The sequence below is a fragment of the Penicillium robsamsonii genome (genome assembly GCF_028829455.1).
Source record: "Penicillium robsamsonii strain IBT 29466 chromosome Unknown utg000003l_segment0_segment0, whole genome shotgun sequence".
NCBI lineage: Eukaryota > Fungi > Ascomycota > Eurotiomycetes > Eurotiales > Aspergillaceae > Penicillium > Penicillium robsamsonii.
The window spans coordinates 6,148,060-6,163,949 of record NW_026643221.1 but is presented as its reverse complement, the minus strand read 5'-3'; the positions used below and the strand labels follow the sequence as shown (position 1 = coordinate 6,163,949).

Genomic DNA, 15,890 nt, shown 5'->3' with positions numbered 1-15,890 from the left:
TCCGATATGGCCATCTAGTACCAGGCGAGGGAATACCCGAATCTTGCAACATACATAATGTAGTAGGGGACGTCGTCCTCACTACGCACTGACCTCACCTCTCCTACACCTCTCTGAATTCGCTCTTTGGACGTTAGTCCGAGAATCCTTTACGTTTCTTGGTAGATACAAAGTGAAATTACATTTGCTAAATCGACCCGAATGCCCGAGAGCATACAGCCTTGAGAGTTCCCCTCTTCAATATGTGTGTGACAAGGTTGCGATATTGTGATTCACAGATCGTTAGATGAGTGTGGGAGTAGCAGCGAGATTTTCTGCGTTACATTATAAATGGTATTCACAATCGCGGTCTATATAACGTGCGAAAATAACATGGTAAAAAGATGGAAAACTTCTTTCTATAGGTAGATATGCACCTTGACAGGGAAGATTGAGACTGCTATATACTCTGTACAGGCTAGTAATCCTCCTTTTCTATCGGCTATTCAGAGGATATTGAAAAACCTGTGAACTTTTGCAGCTGGCTTAAAAAGCCTAACATACGATGTAGTAGTAACTTAAATTCGAAAAATAAATCCCAAAAATTTCTCCATGCAACTAAAGCGGACTAGTTCAGTAGTAACTAACCTTAAGTGAATCTCACGAGCCCGCTAATCTCCCTTTGTAAACCACCTAAACATCCACTCTCCACTTTTGCCCAGATGATACTGTGTCTTATCAATACTCAATCGCGTTTTAATATTTGTCTCTAAACCCTTGAAATTTCAGAACACGCCATTACTCGGTTGCACCAACTGCCCCTCGATCTGCTTTGTCTCATCGCAAAAGGGTTGCCCGATCGAGTCTGCTCACCAGCTCAGCTAAGTACCCTTCTTCATTGAGCTATTCGTTCTCGCAATAATTAACTTGCGGAGCTAATGATCAAGAATCACGCCCCTCTGGACCACACAGGCGATGCTATATGGGCGTTATCCGTAGTAGACGTTGCCGTTGTATCGCTGAACGACTTCATTGCCCCCCCCCCCGGGCTTTCGAGAGGCAGGAACAAAATCAGGTGATTCAGAATGGCCGAGCCCTATCGCAAATGCTATATTCATCAATCAATGACCCGTCGTTGAGCTCCCTCTAAAATAAGAAGAACGGATGAATTCTGACGGAGCTCTAATGCACATTGCATGCAAAATTGACCATGATCTTTGTCAACTATTGATTAAATATGATGCTTTAGAGATGGACATTTTTGGCACTCAGGCGATATTTGTTGTAAACATGCACGGGCATTACGATACGATCGAATTATAAATTTGGCCGGGCAGTGTATCCATCAGGATAGGATCTACTAGACTCGTTTGTTTATAGCACAATAGGCTTCGCTCTACATTTTGGCCACCTTGAGATTGTAAAACTTCTGCTGGCGAAGGGTGTCCATCTCGAAAAAATAAACATCAAGCTCACCACAGAGAGAAATTACGAGGACATTCCTCTCCTATCGGAATTCTGCTATGGCAACTTATCTATGAAGGCGACGTGTCCAATCGCATTTAATTTGACAGAATGGCCAGGTCAGATAAGGGTCTTGAGGCTAATGTGATGGCAGGTGAGCCTTGGACCTATGATACTACCGAAGTGGAAGGTTTAGAGGATGCAGCGTAACCTAATGAACGAGACAAATTAGGACAGCACGAATTCCTGATATTTCACTATTGAGGTATATTTAATATGAGATTTGCGCATATAGTAATATATCACTTTGTTTGTCTTCCCTTTAATCTCCCACCCTTGAGATATACTTTCATCTGTATAGTCTCAATAACTACCATGGTGGGACGCACTGTCCTGCATCTTCAATCCTTGCTTCCGAAAGGGGTCGTGTATCCCTTTCTTGCGTGCCCCACAAGACAACACCTGATATCACATAAATATTTCGTTGTTGTTTGAGGAGTAGCGATGACCGAAGCTCAATCAACTTTCAAACTGGCTGGGGAGATGGAAAAGTTCCAAAGTCACAGAACTGAAATTGATAATGCTCACATCGACAAGTACCCTCTTCCCACAGAGGCTGAGAGCCAGACCTTGCGCCGAGTCGCAGGGACTCCGCCTCTTGTCTCCTTCTCACTTTGTCTCGTGAAGCTCGCCGAGCATGCATCCTACTATGGAGCCTAGACTGTCTTTTCCAACTTTGTGCAATTTCCGCTTCCTGGAGGGTGCGTGATAATACATTGATTATGGTATTTGCTAGCCGCTGAGCAGTTATGTATAGGCAGGCGGCAATGGAGCTGGCGGTACACCTCGGGGAACTCAGCAACTGCCGGGGCTTTGGGAATGGGGCTCCAAACAAGCTCCGGCTTTACACTACTGTTTGTGTTCTTGACCTATGTGGTTCCCATATTTGGTGGCTGGTGGGCCGACGTTTACGTGGGCCGGTATAATGCGATCATGGCTGGGGTGATAATTTGTGGCCTCGCCCACACAATTCACATCGTCGGTGCTTTTCCCTCGATTCTTCAGAAGGGTCCATCCTATGCCTCTCCGCCCTTCATCCTCGGCCTACTGTAGTAGCTGTCGGCGCTGGAATATTCAAACCGAATGTTTCACCCATTATCCTGGACCAAATTCGCCAGAAGAAAGCCTACACCAAGCAGCTCAAGTTTGGTGAAAAGGTCATCGTTGATCTAGATGCCACGACTACAAGGACCATGTTGATCTTTTACGGTTTTATAAACATCGGTGCTTTCTTTATGCTTGCTACTACATATGCTGAGAAGTATGTTGGGTACTGGCTGTCATCCCTGTTAACGGGAGTAATTCATTTGCTACTCCTAATTCTACTTTTAGCGGTTCGCAATATAACTTATAAGGAACCGCCCAGTGGAGGATCTGAGCTCAGCCGAGCATGGAGGATCACAACGACCGCCTTTAAGGAGAACAAGTTTCAAGTATGGCCTACGAACTTCTGGGATGCAGCAAACCCCATCACCCTACGAAGTAGGGGTATCACAGTGGACTGGACAATAGATGTAGTGAATGATGTTGCGAGGACCCTCGGTAAGTCTATCAGGTTATAGTTTCCTTGTAATCGGCTTTGAGTTTGAAGACACATCTGTTGTAGCACTGCTGTGCTCTAACATTTCACGTCTGATACCGTCCGTTACAAATAGGCGCAAGCGATGTGTTCTTGTTTTTCCCCATCTTGAACCTCAACGTCGGTGGTATCGGCTCGGTTGGGGCGAACCAAGGAGTAGCCATGATCACCAACGGAGCCCCGAACGATATTCTAAACAACTTCAGCGCATTGACAATCATTATCGTGATCCCATTCTTGACCTTTACGAACTGGGATATGCGCGATCACCTCCAAGTATGAAAGGCTTGGTTGTGGTAGTCTTCCTATTTATGAATGCTCTGTCGCGCGCATTTGGTGAAATTTTGATTCCAGTTACGAAGGATCCTTGGCTATTATGGATTTGGGGGGCACCGGCTGTCCCGCTGGCTCTCCAGACAATCATTTTTTGGGTGAGGTTCAAAAGGTTGAACAATGACGTGGATAGAACAGAGCATCTCTATTACTCTGAGGGTGAGGTGAAGGGTAATGGACATGCACCGTTGGAAACGCGGTGAATATGTGATCTTCAGGACCTAGTATTTCGTAGTTTCGTCGTGATGCAAACTATTTACTCAAAGTTTGAAGGTCTTGCTGTCTTTCTTGGAGATATTCGTTCCCTCAAGATATACCTATCAAGTCTGTATGCAGTCTATATGGACGGCTAGTCAGATTGTACATTTGTGTCCCTTTTTCGCTTTTTCATCACCATACACCCCTCTGCCCAACATCCGGCCCCCAATTTCAAAGCATGCTCCACCGGTTCTCAGGGTTTAGCTTCCCGTGTCCCGGTCCCGGACTAGGCTGTAACCAGAATTCGTGAAAGAGCAAACCAATAAAGTGACTAGGATTATCCTGCAGATAGTGAATTATCACACGTGAGCCGAGGTGCTCAATATGATACAAAGATAACACAAATAAACACATTGTGATTTAGTAAACACTGAAAGCAGACACTTTTACAATCTCGATCGAGGGTCATGTGGCATGTGATCAGGACCCACTCAACAGGACAACAACGAATAGAACGATACCGATACATACTTTCGTTTTTTTCTTTTTTTGAGGTGCGGCGGACTATATTATTGGATTGAAACAACCCCGAAAGATGCTAAAATATAAGTTCCATAGATTTAATATATCCAAAACTAGCTGGTATGATATATCACATCTACTCCGTACATATTAGTAGAATCTGCCATTGCCTCGAGTAGGCAAGTTGAGCACATAATCGGTGTAATGGTTTAAACGAGATCAAAGATAGAGCAAGTGGGACAAAGTATTGAGGACCGCCAATGGGCGTTCATCTCGTGCGACCGCAAAATTATTGATGTGATTCGGATTGCCGTGAACGCTATTAAATAGTATTCTTTGACCACATGCAATTTAGACACAACCACATGCAAATCTATGCTCTCATGTGATCCCGAGTGTTTTCCGAACCGGGCGGTGAATTACTGCCATCACGTACATCTACCCAGATCCTGGAAAGTTTGAAACTTTATGTAACTCTAAATAAGGTAGTTACGGGGTATGGAGTATTGAAGGCAAACAAAACAACACCGGGGAGTTTGCCTGGCCCGGGAGGTCATTATTATTATTATTCGCGACATGGGCAGTCCAAATGCCCTACAGCCTTGGCTCATATTCTATAAATATCGTATTCCCCCTTTGTTGGATCTAGGTACATATCAGAACTGCGCAGGAAACGCTCAATTAATACAATCGGAATACAACGACCCGGGTGACATGATACGTTATTACTGACAGCTTCGTGATGAGGCAAATGCGAGGAATAATGATAGGTCATTGTTAATTGCTATAATTGAGCAATATATGAAACTTCATTGAAGCCAAGACCAGCATCGGTCCGACAGGCCGCGTATGTTACGGATACATTGGTATATTGTACAATGTTGGACGGAAATGAGCTTAAAATAGAGTCCAAAGCAATTCCTCCATGGCCAAAGTAAGTGTTGACCATGTATCTAGTAAACACTTTTCATGTTATGTCGGATGATAAAAAAAGCGCTTGAGAGATTAGCAATTGAGGGCAGTGCTTTCGCTACCCCTGATAGAGCCAGTAGGACAACGAGATAACCGCCAAGCCGTTTATTGACTTTTTTTTTCCCAACCTTTGCTTATTAGTGGATCCCTGGATTCTCCCGAGGTCTAAAAAGGGGTGTACGAGACTTCCCGTGTGCATAATAGAAGGCAAAAGCCGAAATATGCTAGTAGCGTGGATGGGTTTTGCTGTAGGGTTCTAGTAGGTAAGATTGTCCCATGGCATTCTAAATCGGTTTCAATGAGGCTGCTGGTTGTTATTTGATTGTATTATTCAAAAAGGATCGAAATAAAATTCCGTTGGGCCCCAGAAACGTTGAAAAAAAAAAAAAAGAGGCTAGTGCATGTGAGTCCATGGAACAAGCGCGTCCACCCGTTACAAGATTAGCCAATGAAAAGTCTGCCCCTTTGTCAGTGCACCCAATTTGACAGTCTTCTGGAAAAGAATTGGAAAAAGGGGATTGGTCAATGTATTTTTGAGTTCCGACAATCTAGAGCTCCTTTTTTTTTTTTTTTTGAGACTAGGGGATACTCCATGGGGGCGAGGGGGGGGGGCGAAGGGAAAAAAAAAAAAAAAGAGGAAATAAAAATACACCCAAATCCTCGACGTCTTTTCTTATCTTCTTCTTGAAATCTATAATTCACTTTCAAAATGGCTGTGACACAAAGACAGCCTGTCAAGCAGGCAGAACAGGTATGGAATACCAAATGTAGTCGACAATGCGCATATACTAACGTTCCACTACAGAAGACCGAAGTTCCTAGCTTGCAAGCCCTCAAGGATGCAATCCCCAAGGAATGCTTTGAATCATCCCTCGCCACCTCCCTCCTCTACCTGCTTCGCGATAGCATCTACTGCGCAGCTCTGATTTACGCTGCCCTCCACATTCACCTCCTCCCTTCTTTGCCTCTCCGCATTGCTGCCTGGGCCATCTACGGCTTCCTCCAAGGCTGTGTTGGCACTGGACTATGGATTCTCGCTCACGAGTGTGGCCACGGTGCCTTCTCCAAGCACCAGGGTATCAATGATTTCATTGGCTGGGCTACACACTCCTTCCTTATGGTCCCATACTTCTCATGGAAGATCACCCACGCTCGCCACCACCGTTACACCGGCCACATGGAGAAGGACACCGTCTTTGTCCCCTGGACAGAGGATGAGTTGGCCACCAAGCGCAATGTCAGCATTGAGCAGCTTAAGGACCTCGCTGAGGAGACCCCCATTGTTTCCCTGGTTCAGCTCATCGGACACCAGTTGCTCGGATGGCAGATGTATCTCATCCTGAATGTGACTGCTGGTACTAAGAGTGGTCCTGAGGGATGCGAGAAGGTTGAGTTTGCAAGCCACTACAACCCATCCGCCTCCATCTTCACTGCTGCCCAGTGGAAGCTCATTGCCTACTCCGATATCGGTTTGCTCATCATGGGCTCTATCGTTTGGTACACTGGAACCATCATCGGAGCCTGGAATGTGTTCTTCCTCTACGTCGTCCCCTACCTCTGGGTTCACCACTGGCTGATTGCCATCACATACCTTCAACACACCCACCCCGATGTTGCTCACTACACTGCCGAGGCCTGGACTTACACCAAGGGTGCCCTCGCTACTATTGACCGCACCACCGGCTTTATTGGTCGTCACTTCTTCCACGAGATCATTGACTACCACGTCGTCCACCACCTCTTCTCCCGCATTCCCTTCTACAACGCTGAGAAGGCCACCAAGGCCATCCAGCCCATGCTCGGTGAAAACTACCACGAGCAGAAGGATGAGGGTTTCTTGTACTCGCTGATGATGACCTTCCGCAAGTGCATCTATGTCTCAGAGGCCAAGGGCCGCGCCAATGGACAGTCTGGTGTCCTGCACTTCGTTCTCTCCGAGGAGAGCAAATGAGCATGGTACTGTGAAGTACCAGTAGAATAGCCATTTAATAAAATCATAGACTAGATTTCAGTTATAGATTTTGGTTATACCACAGGAAGTTTGTCCAAACAAAAATATATCTCTCTGCTGTGTCTCAATCCTCATTTACCATTTGCAATTAGATACAAGTAGTTCCACTAGTGGAAGGTGTTGATCAAGACTAATCCTATATATCCTTATATAGACGGGTCTTTAAGAACCAAAGGTGGCGTGTTGTAGTCGGGTGCTCTATCATATCCACACGTATGAAATCTTGCATGGCATTGAGAAGGGATATGGTGTATAGTCCGGGGATAGACCGATGTTTTCAAGCATCGGCTGTGATGAGACATATCCTGCTATATTTACGCATTATGATCAGCAAGAGAGGGCATGGTGATTGTTGTGGCAACTGAGAGAGAGGGAGAAGAAGAAATCTCTGGCATTCAATCTATGAGAAAGCAGGGTATTTATACCCTTGTGTCCAGGCTCAGTCTGCCAGAAAGCAATCAATGGGATATGGGGTCATCTAAACAACGATAGTAGAACTACCTACTGCCGTAGAGAAAGGTCTGACCAATTTGCAAGCAAGCAAGATAGGCACCGCCTTCATGTCTGAGTACACCAGGTTAATATGTGATGGGTGTTTGTACATGGTTCCTTAGATTTGACTGGGGTTCGGGGCAGTCGAACAAAGGCGGCCGGCGTAGAGGCATCCAGATACGACCGAGGCGGTTCAGAGTATCTAGGTTCGTTATTATACCATCGAGGAACCTGAGATCGATAGTGTGGTTCGCAGCGATAACGTGGATGAAGACGACAATACATGGGATAGATGGTACGTGCAGAAGAGCCCTAGAGTAATCGAGAAGTCAATACCAATCCAAGAGATGAGTGAAGATGAACAGCACAAAGATGCTTGCTTGTATTGATGGTCGCGGAAGAAAGGATTGTGGAGATGTTGGAGGTTTGTCAACCGAGTTCCCCCGTAGTATCCAGGGGTTGAGAGATCGTTTGAGTTGTGCGAATTTGTACAAGATGAAATGTAATCCGAAGTAGTAAACCAAAAAGTGACGACTTCCCCCTCCGCGTCATTGACACACATGAAAGGCCCGATATAGGACTGTTGGATATTGTGTTGAGGCTGAGTATGAGGCCTGTTGCGACTGTAATTCTTGGAATCTATGGTAGACTGATCGCGTTGATAATGACTAACTTGGTGTAGGAACCGTCAAGTAGGTTGGAAGGTTCCTTCAACTCAAGGTAGGGTTGACAATAGCAAGGTGTGCGGACACGGAGGTTGATGGATACAGAAGAGCAACATAATATTACGCATGTACTCGATCTTTCGAACGGATAACAATATCTCATGATGAACTAAAGAACAGGGACCGATTGATGTGATAGTTGGTGAAAAGATATTGGGCATCTCAATAAGTCAAAAAAAGCTATACGTTAGATGCATGGGCTCGTGTACATGCGTATTTAAATAGGTAACAAAAGTTAACATTAATAAGGCCAAGTCAAACATCAAATTCACTCTTCCTCCTTCCCTCTTGCTGCCAAACAATCCACCCCAATGTAATTATCAACTTCAGACCCATCGCAAGCCATATACTCGACGCCATACTAGTGGTCTTTGAAAGACCACCAGCGGTCATGGCGCCTAGAAACAACGCGAGAAAAGCCCCTATCCGACGGTTGCGCTTCGGATTGAATTTTGCAGTCAACTTTGGATCGATAATCAGATCGCACAGCATAGCCGTCACAACAACAGTTGGGATTTCATCCAGGGCCAGGATTCGGGAAGCACAAATCTGGCCTCCTGCTTGGAAAGCTAAAAGTGAGATTGGCAGGGCTTGCATCCATTCGATCGGAGCTCGGGGATCCTCGGGCTTCGGGGTGATAACCTCTAGCTGGATGAGAATTGCTGTCACTAAAAGGGCAATAGTCTGAATGCCAAATGAGAGTATCATAGTTGAACGGCGTCGTGGGCTCAAGAGTCGATGCATGCGGATAAAGAGGATATTGCTGGCAAGGAAGACGGTGAGGGCGATCAGGGACTTTGCCCAGAGATATGCTGGGAATGCAGGCTGGCCGGAGGGACCCAAGGCTAAGAAGATGGTATTTCCTATGTCATTTGCCATTAGCCTGTGTGATTTGCACGGGAGCAAATTGAATTGTCTGGTAACTCTAGCCTGCACTAACCTGTTTGCATACTTGAAAAGCTTCCCCATGCATTAAATGACAAGCCATCTACCAAGCCACCGACAAACCCGCATATTATAAGAGGAATTTCGGTATGTGTGGTGTCTATGTCTGCTCGGAAGTGGCGGGAAATAGTTGAGTACACCGTATTATCTTCTGTCTGGTTGCCAGAGACAGACACTGCGGTGCTGCCCCCAGAAGACCAAAAGCCTGGTGTATATTTGATTTCCTCATTTGGCCGTTCCAAGCCAAAATTGGTAGTTGTTAACTCGTGCTGATAGATGGAAAGGTTATCAGGGGCGCGGTGGCCTGTTGGTGCAAGTTGATTGATATCTCCCGACGGGGAAGAGGGCCGTTGGTGCATGGTGGGATTATTGCAAATATGTATGTATAAATTAAGGTCGGAGAAGCTTATTATGAACAGAGTCAAGCCTGGAAGGTCCCACTTTAGCTGTGTCAATATGAAAAGAGATAGATTGCCAAACAAGACACGGACTCAGCTTTCTTTAATACTGATCCATTTTCCGGGTTCATTCCGATCCTCTCCACGAAAGAAGTACACTAGATCTTCGCCAAGAAAGATAAGAAAATACCCCGATGACATGAAACAGTATTACTTGCCCCATCCCTACTCGTCTCGTGTATGCGTTACACCGCCGAGGGATGCGTTGGGAGCCGGACTACTTAATCTATATCTACTCCATACGGCTCTTCATCTCGCATACACTATGCGTATGCAAGCACTATAACGTGGATTATCGACATACCCAGATTATATCACATAGCCAATCTGTATAAAAATGAGTAGCCCAATATGACTACCCATCCTGAAATGAGTTGATCTCACAGATCCCATCTAGCCTAAATCTCGGCGTTCTCTTGGCACCCTAATCATTTCCGTTGCGTGCGTAATTCACCCCCGGACTCCATTAGAAATCAAGCTGTAATACGACCTCGGAAGCTGGGGGTTCAGGATTCACCTTGGCTCGGTGGAGCCTGTAAAGAGCCGATTCCTAGGCTTCTTCGTTTCCCAAGAAGCAATCCGCAGCATTTCCTCACATTATTTCTTGGCGGCATGGTTACGCTTTAAAGCATTGATTGGCTATTTTTTGCACAATCGCTACGCGGCGGTCGACCGAATTTAAATTTGGAATCATTGTGATTTATCAACATCAGTTAAACTCGCATACCCCTGTATTTGTACGCTTTATATGCGACTATGCGTGTAGCCCCTTAGGCTAAGATGACGTTGTTGAGTGTTATAGCCTGTTCTGGCCCCTGAAAACGTCAAAGGTGGACTTTATTGGCTTTATTTGCCAAGGGATCGACGTATCCACTGACACTAGTCAGTTCGGGGCCGCCAGGCGCTGCAGTAAGACTAGTCGCCAAGAAAGATCTCCGGCAGCATCAATGGTTCGTCACTAGTGTGGTTCATCAGCGTGTCTTATCTATACCTGTCAACGGCTGAGTTCCGATAACACAGACACAGCCTCGAATACTGAATCTTGGCGTTGACTACATTGACTAGCAGTTCAGGCACTGAGTCTCGCTGAAGGGTCAAATCTTGGCATGTTCTGCTTGAAATAGATACATGGGCTGCATGAATCCATGCCCAACTCAAATAAAAATAGTAGTCCACGTCGGGGATTCTATGGTCGTCGCAAGGTGCGATTTCGCAAAAAGAAACAAAAAGAGCAAAAACTACTGTTCCGGGGTCAATGGTAAGATTATTCAATATTTCCATCCGAAAAAGCAATACTATATGCCAAGGTGTGAGAAACCCTGCTCCTTCCATCATGTTATCTTCAGACCACGCAAGGTCAGTCGCTATATGAAGTCGCCAAAAAATATGCGATAACGCCAAGGGGATGGATGTGGTGGGTTCACACCCAATTGGTCAGCCCGCTGACTGGGCGGTGTTTTGGCTTCAAACCAGATTTAACCAATCTGCCTGCTGGGAGTGTGACATCACCACCTGATCTAGGCTGAGCTAAGATGCAAGTGAACACCCGGTATACTTCGGTTGCTGCCAAGTGGACATTAGGCACACTCCGACTGTTTTCGATGCTCGAATCAGGTCGTCTCGATCTAGTCAAAGGTTTCACCGCATCAACGGAGATATAAGTACATATGTAACATATTGTACGAAGTAACACATAGGAGGTATAGCACGGTGTGTAGTTCAGCTTCTGGTCTTGGTATTCTTCGTTTCCGAACAATAGAACCTGACAGCAAGGGTGGAGGATTAAGTGGGGATCCCGATGCCACTTTGGCTGTTGTCATTGCTGTGTGTCAAATTCCTTATCTTGAAAGGAGATCCTAACTTTAAGCATTCAGAATGATTTACCGGGGTACCCCAACCCCTGTCCATTGAAGGGATCCGCGCAAAATTCCGTTAACGCTGCGCCACTCTGAGAAGAGTTGGCGGCGTGGGGTGAATGTCGATCCTTGTCGATCATTCCATTCCTGATGTCCCTTGCCGCAACCAGAAGTTCAAATGTCAAGCTATTGTGTCAGTTGATTGATGATTTCCGAGCCTGGGGGCGTTGTCGGAGGAATCATCGGGGAAATTCGGCTTGCATTGCATACAGTTTTGTCTCGTGTTTGCCATGTACAGTGTCCAGCCCCAGCCTTTAGTTCTCCGCATAATCAAATTACCGACTGGTGCTTGGCCGAGATGAAAATGAGCCCAAAAGTAACGTGAAATGTACGCCGTGGACCTTTGCTGAGGTCTAGGCATTCATAGATCACGTTGGGAATATGTGCAAAAGTAAAATCATACCTGTTAGCGTGGGATCCCACAATTGTGTCTGCAGCTGGCTCCGGGGATGTGTTTCTACCACACCCGATTAACTAAGAGATCAATGTTTAGTTGTAGATATTGCCATTATTTTAGAGATTTTTTCTGGAATGTTCATATCATTGTTTAGCCAAAATCCGTGCTATTGAACGTCCCAGTTCTGTTCGAATCCTGAGTGAAAGAACGCATCAAAAAGTGTCGAGTCAATTGCTTTAATTGACTGGGGTAATGTGGCACCATAGGTATCAGGCACTTGTTGTTCCAATGGACTCTCGGCCTGTAAGTCGTGACCAATAAGTTCCAATGGAATCCTCAAGGCACACTTTTCCCTCACATTGTTTGATGCACTGTGGCAATCTCCAAAGTCCATGAAATCCAGGTTCGGTGCAGTATTTTCATAAGTCATCTGCTCCGTTACTCCGTTGATGTATCGCACTTGGTTCTCCATCATCACGGAGGGGTTTGCAGGATACCCAGGAAATTCATCTGGTGACGAGTTGTAGTTGATTTGGACCCTTTGCGGGGTGAGATTCTTCTCTAGCTCGGTCTCAATGTTGATGGGCTCCAAGGCATCTATCCATTCAATGGAGGATGAAAACATGCTTGTAGGGTAACTCTGCCGCTGTATTTGGTTCATACGGCTTACAAGTGAGTTCGTGGACTGCGAGAATGGAGTCTCAGATGTCCAGGGGAGTCTAGCAATAATGCCCATTGCTGGAAGGTCGCGTAAAATTTCAGGAAGAACATTTGCGGATGGCAGATTCCCAATTGCCATAGTGTAGTCCACAGACGTTGATATCAAAAGATATGCCCTCGGGCACCGAATGAACGCATCTTGCCAGCTCGTTGGGTGGTTGGTTCTGGACGACATTGGTTTATTGAATGATCTAGCTGAGTGTTGATTGCTGGATAACGAGTGCTCGGTCACAACGTTGTCTGAGGAAGGCAATTGGGGTGGTTTCTGTGCCAGGGGGAGGTTCTGTGTTGTCACATAGGCAAGCTGCAAGAGGTAGTTGGTCGCGACGGCGACGCGATCAGTGACATCGTACAATGTCTCTGAGTGACGGATAATTTGACTCAGCGAGTTCAAGCGTCGTTGTCTGGCCTCCGTCTCCTTCTGAGAAGGGGAAAGTTTGAGGTCTATGGCTGCCAGTACGAGGGGCATGCTAACGTATCCAAGCCTGCCGTCCATGTTAGCAAAGTAGTTCGTCTGGTAGCAAAACGTCGAACACTTCTGTAGGTGAATGATGAAAATAAAAGAGGTACTGACACACTCAAGGGAAGAATATCAGCATATCCATTGATACTGAAATGTTCCATCACGAGACTCAAGCCCTCAACCCCATCCCGCAAGTCATTGCTGATCTCTAGCACCATATTGTTGTATTTGTCTCCCGCGTAAAATACGTTTTCTTCCAGTATAAATGCTGCATATTGAGCCAGATTCACTTGTGCTGCACTAGAAACAGACAGCCACTTGGTTAGTCTCGAAGGCAGTGGGATGCAGGGGGCCCACGAACTGGTAGTACATATAAGTCATGTTGGTCAACCTTTCAACTGCGTCATTTCCTTCTGACCTTGATCTGTTGCTTGGTGCGCCTAGAGGCTGTTTTGGTAGTTCCCACTCATTGAGGGACTTTTTGATTTTTTTTATACTCAACAAGAGGCCCTGGAATTCAATCATAGACAGGAGCCGTCTTGGAGTCTTTTGGTGGGTGAATGCCAAAGTCACCAGATCTGTGAGTAGCACTGCTAGCTCACATTGCTTTTGAAGTGCCTCCAGTAAGCACTTTTTTGTATCATAGTCGTAGACTTGAGATTGATGCAACTCTTCACTGAAATCCTCTGTACTCAGCCAGTCACTCCATCCATGTAAGCTGGTTGATGTCACCTGAGGACGGCGGCGTAGGCCAATAGACAAGCTTCGGTCCCGAAGAAGGATAGACCACCAAAGCCGTTTCTTCAGTGATATTGCCACATTTTCCCCCAAGGATGACTGAGCGTCAATGAGCATAGCGTGTTCGATGGCCCTTGTGACCCACAAACTTCCGGACTGGGGGTCGTCCGCAGAGGTATAATTTGTAAGCAAAACAGCGCCTTGCGCGTTCGCATGAGACCGTTCTTCGGTTCGCTTTTCGAATAATATCTGCACCCAGCGCGATCAATACCCGTCCATGGCAAATGTGACATTGAATTTGGGGGTGCCTACTTTGGCTCTGTTGTACAGCTTCTTTCGTGCTTCCCTCCTATTATCAAATCCACATTGGCGCAATATTTTCAAAGGTACAAACTACTATAATTCAGTCCAAACGCAGGAGTTACCAGAGTTGTACCATGGCACCTACCGGACAGCTTGCGCAAAGCAATGATTGCAACACAAAAAGAGATATTTTCGGACTTGCAGATTGGTTGTTTCGATAAATGCGCCAGAACTCAGCCTCGTCTAGGACAGGGATCAGTGGATGCATGTGCTTAAAGTACTGTTCAAAGAACTCGTCGATTACATCGGAGGGTGGCAAGCTTAAACAGTCTTTCGATGTGAGAAGTGCTATATCTTCGGAGGGGAGCGACAGCAATTGCTGAGACTCGACAAATGGGTATTCGGTGTACGGAACATTGGGGGAATCGGGTGGGCTTGTACTACGTTCATCGGAACTGAGGCGATGTTCACGGAGCTGTGAGGTAAGAGTTTGATCACCCTTTGACTGGCGCCGGTCGTCGGAATGCCGGCCGGTGCTTGACGTTAAACTTCGCTGCGTGGGAAGCCCTGGGTGTGCCGACTTTGGTGACCTAATAAAAGTTAGTAAATGGGCCTTGACATAAGTTCTCAATTATAGTCTCACTGCTTAGGATTCTGAACGCGAAGAACACATTCACTGCGACCGTCTTGTCGACACCGGGTACAAGGAGAGCCGAGTATTGATGCATCGCAGCGCACTTTGCGATGACGACACCAGGAGCAAGCCGTTGGCGATCTTTTTGTGCGTCGCAACATTTTGTTTATGACATCCAGTTTCCTTGATATTTGCGGGGGGATGGAATCGAGATATCTTGAACGCGGGGTCAGCAAACACTCAGGCCTGGGGGCCTGTAGTCTGGTATGATCAGCGGTTGTGCCACTAACTTTGGAAGAAGCCGACTCGGTTGTCTCATTGCGAACCCGCTTATTCAAACTCCACTGCCATATGGATAATAATGTCCTTAAACTGTAAACCCTTGTTAACTCTCGATGGTTGCAAGTATTTTAGCTGGGATGTACTCTGTAGTTCATAACTATAATACTCTACTCACTGTACCTAGGCTGTGGTTAGATTGATGGGAAACGACTGAGCATACTAAGACTGACCTACTAGGTACCTACCGCCATGCCTACTAAGAAATAAAATACAATGTGTGCACCCATTCCACAACCACAAGCTACTGGTTTGATTATCTAGCAATGGCTTTCAAGACCCAAATACGAACAGATCAAGATATTGATCTAATCTCATGGCTTTAACCATGGTCCCTTACCCCGCTAAAGCTATGCTTAGCCGTGGAACTCGGCTTCTCCGCAATTCCCCACTTTTGGATGCAAATCAGACTTTCAGTAATCTAAGTAGCGCTATCTAAGGCAGACGGTACACTCTTGCCAAAGAAGGTATCAAAGCAGGACAGCTCAATCTGGCTGTGAAATTTAGTGTGTCACAGCCTAAAGAGAAGTTTGCCGTGATTGGAGGTTAAGTCACAATTTTTATTTCATGAATGTTTTCATTTCACATGATATATTGGACTACACGGCGTGGATGTTTAGATGGGCGAGCAGTTGGCCAAGC

At 46.0% G+C, this 15,890-nt stretch overlaps 6 protein-coding genes across 6 annotated transcripts; 4 read left to right on the top strand and 2 right to left on the bottom strand.

Moving 5' to 3' along the window:
- Positions 1-1,143: 1,143 nt before the first annotated feature.
- N7447_007084 (ankyrin repeat protein) lies at positions 1,144-1,653 on the top strand (the record flags this gene model as incomplete). Its single annotated transcript, XM_057231346.1, has 3 exons — positions 1,144-1,263; positions 1,334-1,527; positions 1,554-1,653. 3 exons carry the CDS (start codon positions 1,144-1,146, stop codon positions 1,651-1,653), a joined length of 414 nt encoding a protein of 137 aa, XP_057086436.1.
- A 294-nt stretch (positions 1,654-1,947) lies between these two features.
- N7447_007083 (uncharacterized protein) lies at positions 1,948-2,163 on the top strand (the record flags this gene model as incomplete). Its single annotated transcript, XM_057231345.1, has 1 exon — positions 1,948-2,163. The coding sequence occupies one exon, from the start codon at positions 1,948-1,950 to the stop codon at positions 2,161-2,163; it is 216 nt and encodes a 71-aa protein (XP_057086435.1).
- Positions 2,164-2,322: 159 nt separating this feature from the next.
- N7447_007082 (uncharacterized protein) lies at positions 2,323-3,364 on the top strand (the record flags this gene model as incomplete). The annotated part of the gene is made up of 3 exons (XM_057231344.1): positions 2,323-2,485; positions 2,509-3,045; positions 3,159-3,364. 3 exons carry the CDS (start codon positions 2,323-2,325, stop codon positions 3,362-3,364), a joined length of 906 nt encoding a protein of 301 aa, XP_057086434.1.
- A 2,452-nt stretch (positions 3,365-5,816) lies between these two features.
- On the top strand, positions 5,817-7,058 carry N7447_007081 (oleate delta-12 desaturase; the record flags this gene model as incomplete). The annotated part of the gene is made up of 2 exons (XM_057231343.1): positions 5,817-5,858; positions 5,913-7,058. The coding sequence occupies 2 exons, from the start codon at positions 5,817-5,819 to the stop codon at positions 7,056-7,058; spliced, it is 1,188 nt and encodes a 395-aa protein (XP_057086433.1).
- Positions 7,059-8,590: 1,532 nt separating this feature from the next.
- On the bottom strand, positions 8,591-9,639 carry N7447_007080 (YoaK family protein; the record flags this gene model as incomplete). The annotated part of the gene is made up of 2 exons (XM_057231342.1): positions 8,591-9,198; positions 9,276-9,639. 2 exons carry the CDS (start codon positions 9,637-9,639, stop codon positions 8,591-8,593), a joined length of 972 nt encoding a protein of 323 aa, XP_057086432.1.
- Positions 9,640-12,217: 2,578 nt separating this feature from the next.
- On the bottom strand, positions 12,218-15,070 carry N7447_007079 (Zn(II)2Cys6 transcription factor; the record flags this gene model as incomplete). The annotated part of the gene is made up of 6 exons (XM_057231341.1): positions 12,218-13,256; positions 13,346-13,534; positions 13,596-14,221; positions 14,285-14,365; positions 14,421-14,865; positions 14,919-15,070. The coding sequence occupies 6 exons, from the start codon at positions 15,068-15,070 to the stop codon at positions 12,218-12,220; spliced, it is 2,532 nt and encodes an 843-aa protein (XP_057086431.1).
- Between the last annotated feature and the right edge of the window lie 820 nt (positions 15,071-15,890).